The 22719-nt window shown below is 39.8% G+C and overlaps 5 protein-coding genes across 5 annotated transcripts; 3 read left to right on the top strand and 2 right to left on the bottom strand.

Moving 5' to 3' along the window:
* Positions 1-7417: 7417 nt before the first annotated feature.
* Positions 7418-7878, top strand: GCK72_011154 (uncharacterized protein; the record flags this gene model as incomplete). The annotated part of the gene is made up of 3 exons (XM_053728257.1): positions 7418-7465; positions 7536-7807; positions 7854-7878. 3 exons carry the CDS (start codon positions 7418-7420, stop codon positions 7876-7878), a joined length of 345 nt encoding a protein of 114 aa, XP_053587834.1.
* Positions 7879-8224: 346 nt separating this feature from the next.
* Positions 8225-13769, top strand: GCK72_011153 (uncharacterized protein; the record flags this gene model as incomplete). Its single annotated transcript, XM_053728256.1, has 9 exons — positions 8225-8263; positions 8308-8399; positions 8627-8795; positions 9340-9445; positions 9490-9641; positions 10056-10203; positions 11313-11365; positions 12466-12651; positions 13575-13769. 9 exons carry the CDS (start codon positions 8225-8227, stop codon positions 13767-13769), a joined length of 1140 nt encoding a protein of 379 aa, XP_053587833.1.
* A 1973-nt stretch (positions 13770-15742) lies between these two features.
* Positions 15743-16524, bottom strand: GCK72_011152 (uncharacterized protein; the record flags this gene model as incomplete). The annotated part of the gene is made up of 2 exons (XM_053728255.1): positions 15743-16314; positions 16362-16524. 2 exons carry the CDS (start codon positions 16522-16524, stop codon positions 15743-15745), a joined length of 735 nt encoding a protein of 244 aa, XP_053587832.1.
* Positions 16525-16613: 89 nt separating this feature from the next.
* Positions 16614-20795, bottom strand: GCK72_011150 (uncharacterized protein; the record flags this gene model as incomplete). The annotated part of the gene is made up of 6 exons (XM_053728254.1): positions 16614-17021; positions 17093-17769; positions 19908-19981; positions 20028-20314; positions 20378-20658; positions 20705-20795. The coding sequence occupies 6 exons, from the start codon at positions 20793-20795 to the stop codon at positions 16614-16616; spliced, it is 1818 nt and encodes a 605-aa protein (XP_053587831.1).
* On the top strand, positions 17634-19379 carry GCK72_011151 (uncharacterized protein; the record flags this gene model as incomplete). The annotated part of the gene is made up of 1 exon (XM_003107512.2): positions 17634-19379. The coding sequence occupies one exon, from the start codon at positions 17634-17636 to the stop codon at positions 19377-19379; it is 1746 nt and encodes a 581-aa protein (XP_003107560.2).
* Positions 20796-22719: the final 1924 nt, after the last annotated feature.

Here is a 22719-nt window from a genome sequence, read left to right as displayed (position 1 = left end):
TGAGGTGACAAGAAGAATCCGGATACAAGAATAACGGAAAACTCGGAAGAGACATAATTATCCATAATAAGGGAAGAAGATGTTGTTCCGATAAGACAGGACTCCGGAAAGGTAGTATTGAGAGGACGAATGAGGTGACAAAAAGGGAAGCGATGGATTCTCTAATACGAAAAAAAGGGAACATGTTCCAATAAGATATGCCTCTATGCCTCTTTTCCGTGAGGACATCCGGACACACAGACATTCTGGTGTGCCTTAGGCGCTCTAAGGGCGGAAAGAGGAGACACAGGGCTGGTGCGCCTTAGGCGCTCTAGAGGATGACCAACAATTTCTCTGTTTCGCCTATGCCTCCCTTGTGGGGAGGCTCCGGCTCACATATCGCTATTCTGTTGTTTTACGCCTTGGGGCGTGAATTTGTCGAAAAGTTTGAGAAAAATCACTATATTTGTCGAAAAGTTTGTGAAAAATCACAAAATTTATCGAAAAGTTGAGTAAAATAGTGAATTTTCATTGAAAAGAGGAAGAAATGTGATACATTATATTGGTGACTATGTAAAAAACTATTCACAAATTATTGAAGACTAACGGGGAGGAATTGTCAAGACTAGACAATATTCACGTGTTATTGATAAGTGTGTACAATTAGAAAATGCTTCATGTACATTTTTCACTCTGCTGCATCCGACGTAGAACATTCCATCCTTTAAGTTGTGGCATGTGTCAACTACGACGTGGCGCAATGTCATTCCTTGAACCTTATGGAATGTGGTGGCATAGCATGGTCTGAATGGCCAATACAGCTCTCCAGTCAAACTCCTAGGAATTTGACGGATTCTGTATTTGTGCCCATTTTCGAGCCTGAAAATTGTTTTCTTATAGCACCTTCGTGACTTTTGTATGATGACTTATCTCACAAGTGTCTTTTCTACCATCCCGTATGCAGGGTAAATACCTAACACAACACCCAGCATACCGTTCAGCATTCTTGGTTTCTCGCCATTGTCACTATTGTCGCCAATCTGACTCTCTGTGATGAGAATCCGCATGTTCACACATACCAAGGATGGGGGCGTCAAAATCTTTATCGGTACCACAGCTTGTGGTGGTACCCAGGCATTTGATAGCTTTCTTAACTCCTGCTGGTTGGCTCCTTTTGTAAATCTTTCGATGATGATCTAAAAAAGTGTAAAGAATGTAAATATTGTGTGAGATAACGAGACTCACAAAGTAATTCATCCAGTCTACAACAAAGTTGAGACGGATGACAAACATCACATCGTTTGTATCGAACACGTCAATGATATCGTTTATTTTTTTTGCGACGATTTCGTAATCCTTGCATGTGATGAGTCGGTTAGAGGAAGATCTCTCTTTTAAAAATGATTGGTCTTCTCCAATCATTTCACCTTCTCTGCAGCGAAGTAGCACTTGTCCATATGTTGGATTCTCGTCAGTTCTCATGTTCTTTGTGGGGTGGAAAGTGACGATATTCTTCCATATGTGAGCTAAAATTATACTTTAATTCTGTGTTTTTTAAAACTAATATCAACTTACAATCAAAGATGTATTTGACTTCATCTGTTTGGTTGTTGGAGGTGTTAATGGGAGGCAATTGTCGGAAATCGCCGACTAGGATAGTTATCAATCCACCAAATGGTTGTCCTGGGTTCTTGATCCTTCTTAGAATTTGATCAACCTGGTTGATCAAATGCATATCGATGAGTGTTGCTTCGTCAATTATTAAAATTGCTATTCCATTACCTATAATAATAAATACCAGCTGATTAAAACAAAATAGAAATATGAAAAAGCACTTACGAAGAAAAACAAAGTTAAATAAGCTAGAAAGATTTAATAAAAATAACAAGGCAGGCGTTCGACAACCATCCGGTAGGTTATCTGGATATAAGACTAACTGAGAACGAAGGGTGGAGCACTATTTATAGGGAGAGATGTTCTCCCGATAAGATGAGCCCCAATACTCATGACAGGTAGGATTGGGAGGAAGGATGAGGTGACAAGAAGAATCCGGATACAAGACTAACGGAAAACTCGGAAGAGAGGCATCATTATCCATAATGAGGGTAGAAGATGTTGTTCCGATAATACAGTACTCATGACAGGTAGTATTTGGAAGGAAGAATGAGGTGACAAAAAGGGAAGTGATGGATTCTCTAATACGGAAAAAAGGAGCATGTTCCAAATAAGAGTTCAAGCAGATAGGGAAAGGGAAATAGTCGAGAGATGTTCCAATGAGATTGCGGGGAACGATAGAGGAAAAGATTCTAGGGCGGGCAAAAACAGGGAGGAAATCGAGAGTTCATTCTCAACAACTACAGTACCATTTTGTGTTAGGCCTGATATTAAGGATTTTTTCTCTAATTCAATCCCCCTATGGAATTCTGTCACATGTAATACCCATAAGTTCCTTTCTCCCGGTGAATTTGTCTCCCTTCTCAATCATTCAATTAATAGACTATGATCTCCCCCTGTGAATTCGCTCTTTACCTTGCCCCCTCTCCCCTTCTCGCTTATTTCATTCATATCTTCTCTCCTCATATCAATTGATTCTCGTTCCCCCATTTTTTTCCCCCATACTTCCTGACTTAATTATCTTGCTTTCCACGTATTTCCCCTCCTACCAGGTCTATAGCCTCGTGAGGGGCATGATCCGGTCTCCTGTATATTTTAATGATTTATATCCCAGTCAATAAATAAATTAAATTAAATTACCAGTATAAAAAATATTTGAAATTTTTCGTTATAATTAAAATTTTGAAAGAATCTCATGGAAACAGGTTCCAAACTAAAAAAATAGCATATTCAACAGGGTTGGGAAATTCCGGGTCGGAAAAAAACATTGATCCTTATCATCACGAGCGATAATTTCTGCTTTTCGACGAATCACTCTGTTAATGGTAGCACGGTTCCAGAAGACAAATTCAACCAAGTTGAAGTGTACGGTCAGAACGAAGAAATTTGTGAAAATCTGGAATAGTTTAAAGTGGTTTATCTATAGACATCAAAGTTGTCAAACGTTCCGAAGCCTTTACAGTAATGGCCGTAATTCTGATAGTTTTGGCTTTCCATTGAAAATGTCTAACTTTGAGAGTGTGTCATGGTAATACTGATTGTCCCATCAAGTAGATTTTCAATGGATCATACAGATCAAAAGTAGATCTCCATTTTTGTAGTTGACAACATTTTTGTACGGACACTCCCTAAAGAGTTATGGTTATTTTAAGAGGATAGCTCAAAAATCGCTGAAATTGCTCAATTTGAGAGAGGAACTACTTTGTCGATACGTAACTTGCTAGAGAGTGATCGTACTGAAAAGTTGTCAACTACAAAAATGGAGCTCTACTTTTGATACGTATGATGATAACCATCCGGTAGGCTATCTGGATACAAGACTATCGGAAAACTCGGAAAAGAGACATCATTATTCATAATAAGGGGAGAAGATGTTATTTCGATAAGACAGTACTCATGACAGATAGTTTTTTGTGATGGAATGAAGAATGAAGTGGCGAGAAATTATGGATTTTCTCTTGTAAATATCAGTCAAATGTTTTATTCGTACTTATTTTGATTCCAAATCAATTAAAAATTGAGGATAAATAAGTTAATTAAACAGCTCAAATCATTGGATCCTCATCATCCTGAACAATGTTTGCTGCTTTTCGACGAATGACTCTGTTAATGGTGGCACGGTTCCAGTAGACTAATTGAATCAGATTGAAGAGTACGGTCAGACCGAAGAGAATAATGAAAATCTGAAATAATTTGATGGGTTTTCGAATGAAGAGTAGTGGAAACTCACGTCTCTCTCCAATTGACACGTATGAAGACTTTTTGGACAATTCTTGCTGGGCATTCTCTTTAGGTTTTTGAGTTTTTGAGCTGGAATATGGAAATTTAATGAGAGAAAACTGGAAGTGAAAAGAAAAGAGAAATGGAAAAGTTGTGGAATGCAGATATGAAAATGGAAGAACCAAAAAGAAAAATGAATATTGAAAGAGCTAGATAAGATAATTGCAGATTAGATAGCTCAAGGGAGTATCTTATCTCTTCTTTTTCTCAAATGGCTATGATCATAACCATTTGATTGATTTTGGTACGGAATCAATACAGACGAAAGATAAATAAGTTAAAGGATCCTGACTGCACCTTTTTGAAAATGTTTCAAATAACAATCAGATTCTCAAAATTTCTGCTATTAACTATACAGTACTGGCCATAAAGAATGCGACAAGTGTAGTTTTTAGTTGAAATCGCCCAACTTTGAGAGTGTGTCATAGTAAAACTAACTGTCCCACAAAATAGATTCTTATGGATCGAACAGATCCCGAGTAGAACTCCATTTTTGTAGTTCACAACTTTTTTGTACGGACCTTCCCCAGAGAGTTACATATCGACAAAGTAATTTCTCCCTCAAATCGACCTATTTCAGTGCGAAATTGTGCGATTTTTACGCTGTCTCTTTAAAACGACCTCAACTCTTAAGGGAGTGTCCGTACAGTTTGGCTCCATAAAAAGTGATTTTGTGGGACAGTTAGTTTTCCTATGACACCCTCTCAAAGTTAGGCATTTTCATTTGAAAAATGCAAAACTTTTAAAATCATTCTTATATATAAAAGACAAGTGGTGTTTGTCTGTTTGTCTGAGGCACTGTCCGCAACGGTTTTGGAAAGAGAAGAGAAACTGAGCCAGCGGGCAAAACCGAACTGGCGTGCTTCGGACGACGACCGCCGCTTTAGACCACTCGGCCATGCGTGCACATTTGAAAGTCAATGACCACGTGAATGAAGAGAGACCAGCCGGCTCAACCGCCGAAGGCGGGGGAGACAGGCTGGTTTAAAATATTTTGAAAAAAGCAAACGATGTTTTTAGACTGGTCACAACTTATAAATTGAGATGTTCTCTGTAAATTTTTTCAAATTGTATTCATTTATAGCTTTAGGTTTTCTTTATTCGAAAAGCGAGCCACGTAAAACAACAAAATTTAAAAAACAGCAAAATCAAAATCACTATCTTGAATGGCTTGGGGTATTTGGACCAGGCAGTCCTCCTTTGACAACCATTACAAAAATTGTAGGAGAGCTCAGCATTGTTGACGCAGACCGACGGCTTGCAGCACCTCTTCCTGTTACTGTGCAGGGAACCACTGAAAATTGGAAAAGTTTATGTTAAAAAGATAAAAATTTTGAAAACCTAATTATATCGGTTAAAAACTCCTAAGCACTAAAACAACTGATTATACAAAGTACATCTAAAAACCAGAAAAAACTTACATTCTCTTCGGTATCCAATAGTAGACTGACATGATTTATTTATTTCCAAAAGTTTGTAGTTTTTCACCAAATCCCTCTGCACAATAAATCCATGATGCATGTTCGGATTTGATACAAGTTTCACAAAGTGTAATGGCATACTGTAAACGAGAAGGTAATCTTTAAGATACGAAATTTTAAAGTGTTTAAAAACAAAATTCATAACGGGATTTATGGTCTTGAAATACATATTTGATATAAATTTGTAATAACGCTATTCAATAAAACTCTGATTGTTCTTCAACTTACCGTTCACCACTCAAATACAGTAATAAAATATATTTCCTATTTAGAACTCACTAAAAATAAGAAGACAATATTCGACGGCCATACATTAGGCTATCTAAGGAAAGCATATCTATTGAAAAGGGCAAGCATATTTATAGTGATTTCAATAAGAGGTCAAACAGATAGTGAAAGTGAGAAAGGGAAAGAGATGTTCCAGTAAGATATTGGCGGAAAGATTGAATAGATAACAGGGGAATGGCAAGTGGGAATGAATAAACAAAAGAAATGAGGCATCTTTGAACCATTCACATACAGTCTCAGCCAAAATTTTATAAATTTTAGCTTTTTTCAATGGGAAATGACCAACTTTATGAGGATGTAGTGGTATTCCTGATTGACCCACAAAGTAACTTATTTTAAAAACTGTCAGCTACAAAGTTGAAGCTCTAAGGTCCATTTTTATGCAATACAAATATAGAACCTTTCTAAGGATTATATATCCGTCTGGATGTAATCGCCAAAAAATGTAATCGCCATAAAAAAAGACATTTGCAGTTATTAGTTGAAAATGGTCAACTTCACGAGTGTGACACGACCTTTCTGATGATATAACAGTATCGGTTGATGTTTTCTGTTGAAATTGTCAAACTTGAAGAGCCTGTCATGGTAATACTGATTGTCCCATCAAGAACATTTTTAATGAATTATACAGATCACAAATAGAACTTCATTTTTGTAGTTGACAACTTTTTGTTAGCTCCGCCCACTTTTGAGATATGCGCCTTTGAAACCGAAAGTGAGAAAGAGCGTGCTTCACGGACCTACCATCTTTAAAGGCGCATATCTCAAAAGTGGAAAAAAAATTGTCAACTACAAAAATGAAGTTCTATTTGTGATCTGTACGGTTCATGTAAAATTTACTTTGTTGCACAATCAGGGACACCGTAACAACCTATCAAAACTGGCAATTTTCAATTGAAACCGGCCAAGTTGTTAGAATTATGACCATTGCCGTATATCAAACATTTATTTTCAGATCTATTGAGATTTTAGAAATTTGTAACGTAAAGTACCCATCCAGAAAACTAATTTTTTCTTTTCACTCAGTGACGCACCATTTCTTTTATATTCATCCCGTTTTTTACCTCTCCCTACAATCGTCTCCTCTATCTTTCCGCCACAATCTTACTGGAACATCTCTCGACTATTTCCCTTTCACCTATCTGTTTGATCTTTTATTTGGAACAGGTTCCTTTTCTCCGTTATTCAGCTTCTTAGATAGCCTACTGGATGGCTGTCAAACAATGTTTTCCTATTTTTATTGAATTCGAAATATTTTACTCAACTTGGTTTTTTTCCTACTGGTAAGAGTTTTTTCATTTTTTTTTTAAATATTTTATTTGATTTCAAAAAAAGTCAGCTGTATTCTGTGTTTTCAGATAGTTTCGTGTCAGGAGTCAGCTCCGAGAGTACTGATTTTCCGATTCCCCTCTTCGCCAATCAACTATGATTTCTGTGCTCCACAAGATTGTGACTCTATTAGACATGCATTTCATCAATCGTATTGATGAGATCTTAAGAAAAGCCAAAAACCCAAACCGTCCATTTGGGGGGATGATAACTCTGCTATTTGGTGACTTCTTGCAACTGTCGTCGCGAAACACTTCTGCCCAAAAAGAGGAACTAAATTTCATCTACGATTGTTAGTTTACATTTGTTCAAAATGCACTTTTAACAAACATTTTTTAGCTTACTTCTGGAAGGATGTGGTGACCCTCCATCTCACAAAAAACATGAGGACCAGTGAGGACCCTAGAATCAACAACCTCATTGGTTCGATTGACCACTGTGACACCATGTTTGTAGCCCATCCAAACTATGTGGTTGATTGGATGAACTATGCCGTAAGTTTTTGTTTTCACAGATGTTATCTCATACAGTATTTACATGAGTGTGATGTCGTTTATTTTTCAGATTACCATGGAAAGATTCGGAAAAGGACCAAACAAAAGGGAGATTCGAGAGCTTGTCCAACACACCAGATCGCAAACTTCGTCTTCAACGGACCTGAAAACTCCTCCATCAGTCGTGTGCATTGACATGCGCAATGCCACTCTCCTCACCACGAGCTGCGATGACAAGGAAAACAAGATCAACGGATCAGACCCCAGAGTATTGAATGGTACGATAGGAGTTGTTTTCGCCATTTCCCCTCCGTCTGGACCAGTGGCCTCCATTTCCGTCAGGTAAGTTCTTGTTCAGTTTTAAAAAATAAATAAATAACATATTCAGACTGGAGAACTGCAACGAAGATTGAAGCTGACAGCATAATTCCACTTGTTTGAATTATTTGAATAAATGTTTCACATATCTCAGATGAGATCTATAAATATCATTACATGCGCCCTCATTAGTGCGCAAAAAAGCGCTACGCACATGTCAATGATTGACACCTCCCTCCTCCCACCTCAAGGACAATTAGGGCATTTAAAAGGGCGCTAATCTGCGAAATCTTCATTTGTCCGTCAAGAAGCTAGCAATGGAACCCGTTCCTAATAACTCTTCCTTTTTTCCCGAATTTACTTTTGATAGTCCACAAGACTGGTTTTTTGATCTTGACTGTCTTGATGAAAAGCTGCCATTCCCCTCGTCACCAATCAACCATGATTTCTGTCCACCACAAGACTACAGTTTTGATCAGTGTAAGTTTTTTATTGGCTGTTTTTTATACTTTTTTCGTGTCTAGATGAAGCTGGCCCTTCCAACAACTTCTCCACTGCCGAGAAGCGTCAAGAATACAAAGTTTCCATCTGATGAAGAGTTGGCATACCTCAGGAGGTATGCAGAAGTGGCAGAAGATTTCAATTTCAAGAGGCTAAATTTGGATGTTGGAAAGATGCCTACAATAAAGGAGTCTCCCTTAACGACCACATGGCCAAAGTATTTGACATTTTCATTCTGAAAATGATTCAAAAAGCAGGAGGGAACCTAACCAGTACAAAATACTGGCTAAAGTAAGTAATGTCTTTTTATTTGACAGAGATAGTGTTATTTTCCAATTTCAGCTTACGTCATCCAGGCTATGATGGATTTTGGGTTATGCACCAAACTTATGCTGTCACGATTGCAAACCACATGCAATCAAACACAAATATCAGTCTGGATGGCGCAATGACCATCTCTATGAAGATTTTTGAGCAGGATAGGAAGGCAATGGCGGGGCGCGAAAGAAATGTACCAGAAGAAACAGAAATTCAACTTGATAAAATCAGTAGAAATTAGTCAATTACTTTGATCACCCATAACTTTCGAGATAGTGTCCTTACAAAAAAATGGTCAACTACAAAAATGATGTGCTATTTTTGTCTGGCAAACAGGTGACCCCGAAATACACTGTCAAATTTGGTCATTTTCCACTAAAAATAACCAAAGAGTTGATAACCTTTTGAGCGGTACTGTAACTCTCGATTTCGTCCCATTTTTTGTTTTTCCCTATAATCTTTTTCTTTATCTTTCCGCCACAATCTTACTGGAACATCTCTCTCGACTATTTCCCTTTCCCTATCTCTTTCATCTCTTATTTGGAACACATTCCCTTTCTCCGTTATTCAGCTTCTCAGATAGCCTACTGGATGGCTGTCAAACAATTTCTTCCTATTTTTATTGAATGATTCTAGCTTATTCTTGTTCTGGAGGTCAGTGTTTTTTCCTTTTTTCTGTTTTTTTTTAGATTTGAGTATAGTTTCAAAAAAAAGTCAGCTGTATTCTGTGTTTTCAGGTAGTTTCGTGTCAGGAGTCAGCTCCGAGAGTACTGATTTTCCGATTCCCTTCGTCGCCAATCAACTATGATTTCTGTGCTCCACAAGATTACAGTTTTGATCAGTGTAAGTTTTTTACTGGTTGGTTTTTATACATTTTTCGTGTCTAGATGGAGCTGGCCCGTCCAACATCACTCCTTCTCTTTCACCGCCGAGAAGCGTCAAGAATACAAAGTTTCCATTCGATGAAGAGTTGGCATACCTCAGGAAGTATGCAGAAGTGGCAGAAGATTTCAATTTCGAGAGGCTAAATTTGGATGTGGTAAAGATGCCTACAATTCAAAAATTTGAATGTTCTCCCTCAAGGAGTCTCCCTTAACGACCACATGGCCAAAGTATTTGACATTTTCATTCGGAAAATGATTCAAAAAGCAGGAGGGAACCTAACCAGTACAAAATACTGGCTAAAGTAAGTAATGTCTTTTTATTTGACAGAGAAAGTGTTATTTTCCAATTTCAGCTTACGTCATCCAGACTATGATGGTTTTTGTAGTTATGCACCAAATGTATGCTGTCACAATTACAAACCACATGCAATCAAACACAAATATCAGTCTGGATGACGCAATGACCATCTCTATAAAGATTTTTGAACGGGATAAGAAGAGAATGGCGGTTCAAAAGTTATGGTAAGTGATATTATTGGCACAATTTTTTGTAAAATGCAATTTTATAGAAAACGTTTGGTATTAAATGGGGACTTATCGTCGGAAAAGGACACGCCTTGACCATCCACAAGGCTCCTGATAATGGATCCAAGTTTTTTGTGACTGAATTCAAGTTGATTAAATCTGTCGAAGACTTGGAGCAATTCATACATCCAAGTAAAGATGAAATCGCTGCCTTGGAGGAAAAGCGTGCTTCAAATAAATCAACTTTCCGATTTTTTCACTTGTTTAATTTTTGTTTTGAATAAATGTCTCCACTTTAATATCTTAGATCGTATCTATAAATATCTCTCTTTACAGACGCCCTCATTAGTGTGACATCCACCAAGGCCAATAAAAGAATTTTGTGTCAAAATACTGAAAATTAAAACATCGGTTTTTTCGGAACATAGTGGTATTGTTCAAAAAATAGTCAGCTACAAAGTTGAAGCTTTATAGCCCATTTTTATGCAATACAAGTATAGAACCTTTCTAAGAATCATATATCCGCCCGGATGTAATCGCCGTAAGAAATGCGGTACTTGCAGTTTTTAGTTGAAGGGGTCAAATTTACGAGTGTGACACGGTTTCCCTGATGGTCTCACAATATGGAATGTTTATTGAGTGTGTAGATCACAAGTAGAACTTTATTTTTTTAGTTGACAACTTTTTGTTAGCTCCGCCCACTTTTGAGATATGCGCCTTTGAAACCGTAAGTGAGAAAGAGCGTGATTCACGGACTTTCCATCTTTAAAGGCGCATATTTTAAAAGTACGCGGAGCTATCAAAAAGTTGTCAACTACAAAAATGGAGCTCTACTTTTGATCTGTACGGTTCATGTAAAATTTACTTTGTAGCACAATCAGGAATACCGTAACACCCTCTCAAAACTGGCCATTTTCAACTGAAACCGGCCAAGTTGTTAGAATTATGACCATTGCCGTATAACAAACATCAACAAAACTACTTTTTTCTTTGCTTCAGTCAGTGATGCACCTTTTTCTCCTATTTTATATTCCAAAAAATACATTAACATACAATCGCGAACAATAAAAACCATCTCAATTCTGTGTCCTCCCTGCAAAAAAAACGAGCAAACAGAAATATCATCTCTTCGTTTCCTTTCTGCTCATACTTGCATTCAAGACAATCTACTGGTATGGTTGTCAAACAATTCTCTTCCTAATTCTGATTTTTATGAATTCTAATAATATTCTATTTTAATTGATGTTGTGGAGGTAAGAACATTGTTGTGCACAGATGAAATAATGATGAATATTTTTAAGTACTCCAGTCTGCTCAATCGGCCAAGAAGCTGCTTGGAATTCCTAATGTAGCCGTGAGTCGGAAGAAGATCTCAGAATGGCAAGGTGAGTAATGAGTAAAACTGTATCCTAACTTCATTTCTCGTTTTTTCTGATCCTGGGGCAAGCATTAGCATTGATTACCGATTTCTTCGAGGAGGGAGTCATGGAGGTGGTATCATTCAAACCTATGATAGCTTTCGAGTGCAAGTCGCTTGCTTCTCTCCGTCTCTCTTGTCTCTAACACCCTTCACTTATTCTGGGAGTCATAAACACACATTGCCACGTTTGCTTGCATGAGGCGATGACTCATTTCGATAGTCTAATTCATTCCAACTTCTAAAACTAATAAATTCTAGCTTGTAGCCTCGATATTCCTGCAGTATCCCCTGCCTCACTGTACCGGTCAAAAAGTTGTAAATTTTATCCGTTTTCTGTTGAAAATAACCATCTTTGAGAGAGTGTTACGGTATCAAAGATTGTCCCATCAAGTAAATTTTTAATGGGTCGTACAGATCAAAAGTAGAGCTCCATTTTTGTAGTTGACAACTTTTTGTTATCTCCGCCCACTTTTGAAATATTCGCCTTTGAAATTAGAAGTGAGAAAGATCGTGCTTAACGGACTTATCATGTTTAAAGGCGCATATCTCAAAAGTGGGCGGAGCTAACAAAAAGTTGTCAGCTACAAAAATGGAGCTCTACTTTTGATCTATACACTCCATTGACATTCAATATTGTGACACCCTAACTAAGGGTAAGGGTAAGTAAGGGAAACCGTGCCACACTCACAATACAAAGTAATTTCTCCCTCAACGTGTGAAATAGCGCGATTTTTGAGCTGTAGTCTTAAAATGACCATAACTTGCTAGGGAGTGTCCGTACAAAAAAGTTGTCAACTACAAAAATTAAGCTCTATTCGCAATCTCTATGATCCATTAAAAACGTTTTTAGTGAGACAATCAATATTATCATGACACAATCTTAAAGTTGGACAATTTCAACTGAAAACGGGTAAAGTTTACGACCGTTACTGTACATCAGAATATAATATGAAACCGACAATACATTTCTATCATATTAATTTAAATAAACTAGGGAGTTTCAGTCCTTCGAAATGTAATGTGTATATTTTCAGGTTTTCTCTGGATCCTCTGGAGCTGATCATATCATCACGATGGAATTGCATGCATCGCAAATTCAAGGATTCTTCGATATTCCAGTAGACAACTTGTATGCCGAGCCAGCAATTCTAAAGTACATCAAAGAGTCGATTCCAAACTGGCAGACACATCAGTCATCGTTTCACCAGATGCTGGAAAAGGTATACTGTGTGAATGAGAAACTCATCAGACAACTGTCAGTATTTCAGAGTCATGTCAATTGCTGATCGCCTCAATGTGGATTTCGCTTTGATACACAAGGATCTACCAACCGACCATACCATTTTTGTTTGTTTTAATAAATTTGTAACTATCTCAATGACCCTTTTTTCAAATATAGACAGTTTTTTCCCCGAGAAAACGCGCCGATGGCGCGCCAGCCTTAGATGTTATGGTTATATGACATAAAGGTCAAAATAGAGTTTGCGAAACCAGATGTTTGGAAACCGATACTTTTTCGAAATTATGCCACTGAAAAATCAAAATTCACTGTTCAATTTCACGTTATTCGCGAAAAAGTTTAGTGTCGAAATGTCCGCCGGTTTCGAAACTCCCGGAGCTCTCAACATTAATTTTGACTATGAATTCATGCATTCCCAACAGAACTTGATTCTTTTTCATTCGAGTTGCCTACTTTACTTTATAAAGTACGAACTCAAAGCCTTACACCTAAAAACGCGCCCCAGGTGCGACACAAATATCTGTCATATGCATATTTGCCTTCCTCGTGGTCTCTCCTTCTCTTCAAATCGCCATTAACCCGGGTGGTCAATTGGTCCGTACCCTCCGTTTTTTTGTCCGTTTGCTTATCTATCCATCTGACCCGTTCACTCGAGGTCAACCATCTCCCTCCCATCCTATTGACATACGGGACACCCTCCTATTTCCCCCTTTTTTTTGGTTAGTATACCCTTCAAGATAGCCTACTGAATGGCTCGTCAAAAAATTTATTTCTACTATTTTTATTGAATTCTGAATCTATGTTTCAATTGGATTTTCTAAAAGGTGAGTGAACGTTTTTGAGGTAGTGTGGATTCGGACACTTACATATCTCAGATTTGTTTTAATTTTTAATATTTTCCAGATGGCAAACCAGGAGGTTCTGCTCAAAGCTCACGAATGCGACGCGGACAAGGAAATCGCGCTCCAGGAGATTTCCAACATTCATCAGGAAAAGTTCTCCATCTCAGAGTATGCAGAGAAGATCAGGAACTTGGGCACCTACGCATATGATTACCTAGAGGCCACCTCCAGGGATCATCTCATGAGTAAAGAGTGAGTAAAGAAATCTGGATGGAGCTGCGTCGCCTTCCCACCGCTCCAAAAACCCTCAAGGAGATGGTGAAGCAGGCTGAAAAGATCGACCATCTGTTGAAGATCGACGGCTCGAGACCTCGTCGTTTGGCTCAACGACGTGGGGAAGCTGCTCCGCCTCATTCAAGGTGCCGGCGAAGACTGGTATTCCTCTGATGCCATTCTTCTTGGAAAACCCAGCAAGGGAAAGGTTTAATACTCTGAAAGATGATGAACTCACCAGCTGGAAAACAATGTCGGATGCATTCGTGAAACTTCACGAATGCGAAGCGGATAAGGAAGTTGCCCTCCAAGAAATCGCCACCCTGAGTCAAGGAAAGATGACCATCCGTGAGTTCTCGGACAAGATCAAGAGAGTGGGCTCGTACGCCTACGACGATCTCGAGACAGTGTCTCGGGAACGTCTGATGGCGTCTCAGTTCCTGAACGGAGTTCACAGAAACATTCGGACCGAGATTCGACGCCTGCCCACCGTTCCGAAGACGCTTCGGGATATGACCCTCCTGGCAGAGAAGATCAGTCGACTTCTGAAGATTGAAGCTGAAGAAGCATTTTTTACTATACCCGAGTATTACCGCTACACCATAGCACTTTTATTTATTTTGATAATAAATTTTTAACTATCTCGATGACAATGTGTTTCTGTTTTTTTCTTGTTTCAGATGAGAGAATATCTCAAATAGTGATAGAAATCATTTCACTTCGGAAATTGAAAAAAAAAACCGGTATAACCTTCGATTGAATTTAGTATACCGTTAAACTAGCGGTGCCTGTTCGCAGCAATATATCTCGGTACCCAAAGGAAATATCAAAAAGTTGTCAACTGACAAAATATAGCTTAATATTTATAAAATATTTCTTGAGTTGGATGTATTTTTATATCTGAAAAGACAACCGAGATAAGAGGCTCTAAACTGTAGCTAGCAGGTTTTTCCCACAAAAAAAGGCGCCCGAGGCGCGACAGCCATTCCTCTTCTCTACTCGTCGTCTCACCTTCTCTTCAAATAGTCATTAACCCGGGTGGTCGAAAGATGATTAGTCCGCTCCCTCCGTTCGTTTATCTATCCATCTGACCGGTTCTCTCGAGGTCAACCACCCCCCCTTTCTCTTTTATGTTTGTGATTCCCTCCCAACTTGAAATTTCAGCTTAAGGGGTGCTCTAACAAAAAACATGTCAACTACGAAATTGAAGCTCTATGTTTTATCTACATACCCTGCGAATCTTGACTTGATGGGGCTATTAATGAAACCGTAACACCATCTCCAAAAATGTTCGTCTTCTTAAGCGCCGGAGGCGCACCTGACTACATTTATTCTTCTTCCGATCGTTTCACCCGTATTAACACCGTCTGGTCGGAAGTAGTGTTTGGGACGATTATTCTCCCCACCCCATGAGTCATCATGAGATAAGATCTCCGAAAATGAAGGGATACCCCGTAGCGGAGATTAAAATCTCCGCGGTCATGTTATGATTACTAATTATCAATTATGGTTATTAGTTATGATATTCATGATTTTTTCACATTATGAAATTTCAAATCTTTTCACAATTTATTAAAATTATTTTACAATTCATTTTCTGTCTTAAAATTTCAGAAAAAGAAAACTTTTTACGCCTCAGGAAAGTAGTTTTTGCATTTTTTAAATTTTCACTTCATAATGCTCATGACCTAGAAATCCACTTGTTAAGTCGAGTGTAATTGTAGGTATACTGTTCCAGGTAAGTTTTTTTTTTGGGGGATACTGTACATTATTGAAGAGACAGGAGAGACGACAGAGAAATGTACGAACGGGCGCCGACACAAGATTTTTAAATGTTTCTTGTGGGGGGGGTGGCCAAGATTAAAATCTCACTCTTCACGTTGAACAACGACAAATCATTCAATGTCAAAAAAACTGTTCGTGACCATGAAAATCTTTATTACAAAAAAAACTGAATCAATCCAAAATTCTTGCATATCCTCTATTGAGGTCCACACAGCGGTTACACATTTTAAGAATCATTCGATCTTCCTCAAACGTCCAGACCAGCTTTCCAGCACAACACTTCATCACAGCTACATCCAGCTTCTTTTTTTGATTTATCAAGAACTCTGAATTCTTTGGTTTTGTTGCCCGCGTTTTCGAGATGGGTATTTTTTTGACAGGCGTCTCTAAAAGTTGTTTCCGACTCTTGAAGAGTTTCTTCACCCTTACTTTAGCCAGTATTTTGTACTGGATAGGTTCCCTCCTGCCTTTTTGAATCATTTTCCGAATGAAAATGTCAAAAACTTTGGCCATGTGATCGTTGAGTGAGACTCCTTGAGGGAGAGCATCCAAATTTTTAAACTGTAGACGCTGCGGAGGCATCTTTACCACATCCAAATTTAGCCTCTTGAAGTTGAAATCCTCTGCCACTTGTGCATACCTCCTGAGGTAGGTCAACTCTTCATCAGAAGGGAACCTTGTGCTCTTGACGCTTCTCCGTGGGGGAGGAGCAGGACTAGAGATGTTGGAAGGGCCAGCTCCATCTAGACACGAAAAATTATTAAAATCCAACTAGTGAAAAATAACTTACACTGATCAAAACTGTAGTCTTGTGGTGGACAGAGATCATAATTGGTTGGTGACAAGGGAAATGGCAACTCTTCATCAAGGCAGTCAAGATCAAAAAACCATTCTTGTGGACTATCAGAAGTAAATTCGGGAGAAAAGGAAGAGTTATTTGGAACGGGTTCCATTGCTAGCTTCTTGACGGACAAATGAAGATTTCGCAGATTAGCGCCCTTTTAAATGCCCTAATTGTCCTTGAGGTGGGAGGAGGAAGGTGTCAATCATTGACATGTGCGTAGGGTTCTTCTGACTGTGACGTAGTTGGAGCGATTTGTGAGCTGGAACACGGTTGGGACCCCGGATCCTCTGTCAGTGGACGAGGAGGTGGTCTTCTCATGTAGTTGGTGGAAGCTCTATTCTTCGCTGCATTGGCTTTGGCTTGATTCGTTGTTCCCGCGGGTACATACGGAGGCACTGTAGGTGGTGCTCTAAGTCCTGGCGGGTCAGCACGAAGAATCGGTGTCTCGACTAGTGGTTGTCTTCCGCGGATAGCTTGATTCGCATTCGGTACCTCCGCGGGTCGATTAATAGCCGGGCGAGCTGGAGGCTCTGCTGGCAACACTGGATTCTGGTGTTGGAGTCTGACGCCGTTCTGGTTCGCATGTGGAGCCGCGGGTAGTTCGAACTGAAAGAACATAATGTTTTTCATGTACGGTTGATTATTTATTGATTTTAGTATTTATCGGTTATACTCACCGTTCTGGCTGAATTTGGATCTTCTCTGATTCTCGTCACCACTCGAGCAATTTCTTCTAGATACCTTGCTGAATCCTCATCAAAGATGGGAATCATTAGTTGGTTCCAGTTGTCGAATTCTGGTGGACGCAGAGTTAGAAATTCTCTGATTAGACTGCCTGGTGCTCCGCGGTATTCGGCAAGTCGAGTTCCTGGGAACTCGTTGTTTTCCACTCTGAGTATCTGTAGTCCTCGTCTTTCTTCACCCGCGGGTACTTCTCTTCTATACAGAGATATGTATGGGGAGTCGGACGGTAAGCGGTATTGCAGTGGGTTATTTGGTGAGGCCAGAAGTCCGCGGATGTGTCTCAGGTAGTCTCGACGGTGATGGTTCGCTCTGTCACGGAGTTGTTCTGCCGTTAACTCTCTCAATTCTGGATCCAAACAGATTCCGGATGCCAGGGAGTGCTCTGGGCTTCTGCATACCAGACAAATTACTGGCCGACATCCCGTATGCGTTGCAGATCTCGAATTGCACTGCTGGCAGAACGAAACCAAGTTGATGGCAAGACAAGCACAAGAGAGTGCTAACCAGGAATCCGCGGGTGCTATTACCACCAGCTCGCCATTGCCACCGTTCGAGCCGCCAACCGTCAGAACAATTGCTGATCCGGTAGTAGAGTCTTTCGAACCGGTGACTGACAACAGAGTTGTACCGTCCCCAGCTCAAAGCCAAAGCAATCCAGCTGCAATTATTGTTCCTCAAGAGGAATATGTACAGGAGACTCCGATCCTGCGCACAGCACATCAGATCTACCAACAGAACATTGAGCCGAGAACCGCGGAATCACTGCACAGCACCCGCAATCCTGTTCTAAACGACCTAATGAATGTCCTCTCAAACATTGCCCAAAACCAAAGAGCAACAGAGAGAAACATCCTACAACAAACAACCCACATGGTCCAAGATATGGAACAGAGACTCGGTGCACAAATACATGAAAGAGCTGAGTCTTTAAGATCCAGAGCAACTAGCAGAAGATCTCGGGCCAGAAGTCCAGCCCGTTCGGAGTCAAGTTATGCGCGCAGATACGAACGCGGTGATCCGTCCGACTCGGAAGACGAATCAATCCAACCGACACCAACTCGTAACGCGCCGACTCACCGAATCCGTTCACGCAGCCCAACGCCGATACCTCGTAACAGAGGTCTGAAGCTGGAAGTCAGACTAAAACTTCTGCAAAAGTTCGATGGATCGAATGACTTGGATCATTTCCAAACATTGTTCACAAAATTCGTCCTTGAGGACACGGATCTGAACCCGGAAGCAAAACACGCAGTGCTGATGAACCACATTACCGGTCCAGCTGCAAAATGCGTTTCACACGCCAGAGACCCCTCAGTCGCCATTATGATGACATTCTCAGCACTGAATAAAGTCTATGGAAAAGTGAATAATAAACACAATCTGCTCAGAAAACTGCAAAGCTTACCATTCCATCAAACCGACCCAGACGCCATGCGGCTAGACGCGGCCTCTCTTACCAACGTCCTTCAACAACTAAAGGACAAAGGAGTACCCGCGGATGATCACATGACTATGTGGGCGATTGCGTGCAAACTCCCCGAGAACATGCAAAAAAGCCTTGCCAAATATACTGTCAAGATGGGAGAATGTCTAACCCACGATCTTATTCTAGACAGAATCAGTCGAGATATTGAGACGATGGCAATGGAACAAACGTATGTCAGCCAACGCAGTCCCCCAGCCAATGAGCTGACGGGATCATACGCAACTGTCAACTTTGCAAATGCAACACCGAGCAGACAAAAATCCGCGGTTCAGTCCAAAGGAAATAACCCAAGTGGTACCCGCAAGCCAGTATACGATCCAAAACTACTCGAATCGGAATACATCGACCCGATTACAAAGGCTAAATTGGAGGGTATCTACGCTCCAGGACCAAAAGGTGTCAATCTCAGAGTCATCTACCGCACTTTCCCTTTCCACGAAAAGGAAGAAACCAAATGCAAGGTATGCCGCGGAGATCACCACGAGATCCGATGCACCCTCTCAAGCAAAGCATTCCGAGACATGTGCAAGACGAAAGGATTATGCGCAATCTGTACTCGAAAACATGACATCACAGCTTGCGGTTCCACCTACCGTTGTGGATATTGCAACGGAGCACACCACCTCGGTGGCTGCCCACAGAAAGAGTTCTATAGAGACATGAAGAACTACCCAAAGGACGCTCCAGAAGTGGCCACGTTTTTTCGTGCCTCACACCCCAACAAATCGAAGTAAAGGCATTTCGGCAGACACAGAGTCAAAAGTACCGAACTCTGTGTCAAACGCTGACTTGCCAACAGCATCTATCACTAACATTTGCTCTATTACTTCCGTTCCTTGTTCTACTAATATTGTCTCCCAAAATCATAGTTCTCAATCCGCGGTTGCAGAAGGTAAATGCCCTCGATCCGCGGTTCAATCCGTTGCAAATCCCAAAACTCTATCTTATTTTAAAAATCTTGTTAAATCTAACCAAACCGAAAAAGGTGATCCAGAAAAATTGGCCTTACATCTGTTCACTCAGTTTCTCAAAAGATCAGACCACCATGTCCACACGACATTTGTTCCGAATGACACAACCCGTCTCACTTTCCTCTACTTGGAAACACCCGACGAACAGCCACTTCTCTGTTTAGTCGACTCAGGCGCTTCGTTGTCACTCATTCTAGAAGCAACAGCTAATACTCACTAATGAGGGCGTCTGTAATAATATCCATAGATCTGATCTGAGATATGTGAAACATTTATTCAAATAATTCAAACAAGTGGAATTATGCTGAGCCCCGCGCCCGTTCGTCCGAATCTGCCGAATTTTGTATTCGTTGCCGTTCTCCAGTCTGAATATGTTATATATTTATTTTTTTTAACTGGACAAGAATTTACCTGACGGAAATGGAGGCCACTGTTCCAGACGGAGGGGAAATGGCGAAAACAACTCCTATCGTACCATTCAATACTCTGGGGTCTGACTTCTTGTTTTCCTTGTCATCGAAGCTCGTGGTGAGGAGAATGGCATTGTGACTGTCAGTGATGAGAATGCGCATGTCAATGCACACGACTGATGGAGGAGTTTTCAGGTCCGATGAAGACGGGGGTTGTGGTGTGGTGTATTGGACAAGCTCCCGAATCTCCCTTTTGTTTGGTCCTTTGGAAAATCTTTCCATGATAATCTGGAAAAAAAACGACAACACACTCATGTTGTATGAGATAACATCTGTGAGATTGAAACTTACGGCGTAGTTCATCCAATCAACCACAAAGTTTGGATGGGCTACAAACATGATGTCGCAGTGATCAACTGAACCAATGAGATTATTGATTCTCTCTGCTACCGTTTGATAGTCTTTCATATTAGCAAGACATTTGACTACAGTCTTTTGAATCAAAAACGATCTATCTTGTTCGGAGAAGACACCTTCTCTCCAACGGAGGACAAGATCTCCATACGATGGATCCTCACTGGTCCTCATGTTTTTTGTGAGATGGAGGGTCACCACGTCCTTCCAGAAGTAAGCTAAAAATGTTCGTTAAATATGTATTTTGAACAAATGCAAACTAACAATCGTAGATGTACTTTAGTTCATCTTTCTTTTGGGCAGAAGTGTTTCGCGGCGACAGTTGCAAGAAGTCACCAAATAGCAGAGTTATCATTCCCCCAAATGGACGGTTTGGGTTTTTGGCTTTTCTTAAAATCGTATCAATACGATTAATGAAATGCATGTCCAATAGAGTAACTTTGTGGGAAACAGAATAAAAAATAACATTTTAGAATTCAATAAAAATAGGAGAACAAGTTTTCGACAACCATCCAGTAGGCTATCTTGAAGGCATACTAACTTCAAAAGAAGGAAGTGTGCCTATAGAAGGGGGATGGTGTCATTGAAAGCGAAAGGGGTCAGCGAACAGAAAGTGAGAGAAAAAGAGAAAAATAGTAGTAGTGTTTGGGACGATTATTCTTCCCACCCCATGAGTCATCATGAGATAAGATCTCCGAAAATGAAGGGATACCCCATGTCGGAGATAAGATCTCCGAAATTACACTCGACTTAACAAGTGGATTTCTAGGTCATGAGCATTATGAAGTGAAAATTTCAAAAATGCAAAAACTTTTTTCCTGAGGCGTAAAAAGTTTTCTTTTTTTGAAATTTTAAGACAGAAAATGAATTGTAAAATAATTTTAATGAATTGTGAAAAGATTTGAAATTTCATAATGTGAAAAAATCATAAATATCATAACTAATAACCATAATTAATAATTAGTAATCATAACATGACCGCGGAGATTTTAATCTCCGCTACGGGGTATCCCTTCATTTTCGGAGATCTTATCTCCGACATGCGGTATCCCTTCATTTTCGGGAAAAAGAGATAAATTTTAAATAAAGAATTTTTCTATAAGAGTCCGCATAAGCTTTTCCCATTGGAAGTTGTCCAACATCGAGGATCTCTATCCCTCGGTGAAATTTCGCCGCGGAGAGTATCACGCCTTCCGATTGATTCCGATGACACACTCCCTCCGTTTGTTAAAAAAATAGTATCCAATTAATAAAGGACATTTTATTTATTTCTTAATTTGTGATGTGAAAATTCATGAAAGACATTTTAATTTAACAGGACGCGTAGCTTTTAGAAAACTACAGGAATTAAGTTAGGATACTGGAGGCGGATCCTAAAGAGCTCAGTGGGTAGTGATTGCTCTTTGGCGGTGCACAGGTGATTCAGTGGTATGATAATAATGTGTTTATTGAGTATAAGAAATAGTAAGACAGGGAAATGGGGGAAGAGAGAATGGGGGACCGTAGACAATGAAGCTGGGAATGCAGGGAGAGTCGGATAGGACTCTGGTACGGTTGACAGACAGACAGACAGATTACATACAGGTGTTCTTCTTATATAGTCGTTTCATCCGGTTCTCCAGGTGTTTGTTGAGTGTTTGCGCCCCAATTGTCAGTCGGTTCGGCACAATAGGTGTGGAATGTATTCTCCTTATCGTGTCGAACCAGAACCAATGGTGATGATGTTTCCAAATATTGTTACCAATCAATTGAGAAGGAATCGCAAGAACTTCCTGGTCGCGATGGATCGATTCATGGAGAGGCCGGCGGATTTCTATTCTGATGGAAGGAGTGCTGTTCGATTGAACCTTGTACAGTGCTTTATTGTGGATTTGTCTGGAATTAGGTTTATTGTTCTTTGAGTCTAACAGTAAAAGTTTAGCTGATACCATTCGTTACGATGGCACAAGTTGGGAAACAGAATAGAAAAACATATTAGAATTCAGACATAATAAGAAGACAACATTTTTGACAACCATCCGGTAGGCTATCCTCGAGACATAAAATAATTTGGGTGAGGTGAAAATTTCGCACGAACTTTCTCGTTTTTATACGGTGTTTGACATTCTCCAAACAGGAAGTAATGAATGAAAATGTAAACAGGAAATTTAAGGTTTGTTTATTTTGTTCATAGAAAAACTTGTAACAATTTATTAAAAGGTTCAAGTTTTCTTGGTGGGCAGTATTCTATTAGCATGTTAAATTATTGATTATCAGTTAAAAAAACCCTGAAAACTCAC

This window comes from Caenorhabditis remanei, chromosome III, assembly GCF_010183535.1.
Source record: "Caenorhabditis remanei strain PX506 chromosome III, whole genome shotgun sequence".
Taxonomy (NCBI): domain Eukaryota; kingdom Metazoa; phylum Nematoda; class Chromadorea; order Rhabditida; family Rhabditidae; genus Caenorhabditis; species Caenorhabditis remanei.
The sequence above is the reverse complement of the archived record's forward strand: the minus strand, read 5'-3'. Positions and strand labels throughout refer to the sequence as shown.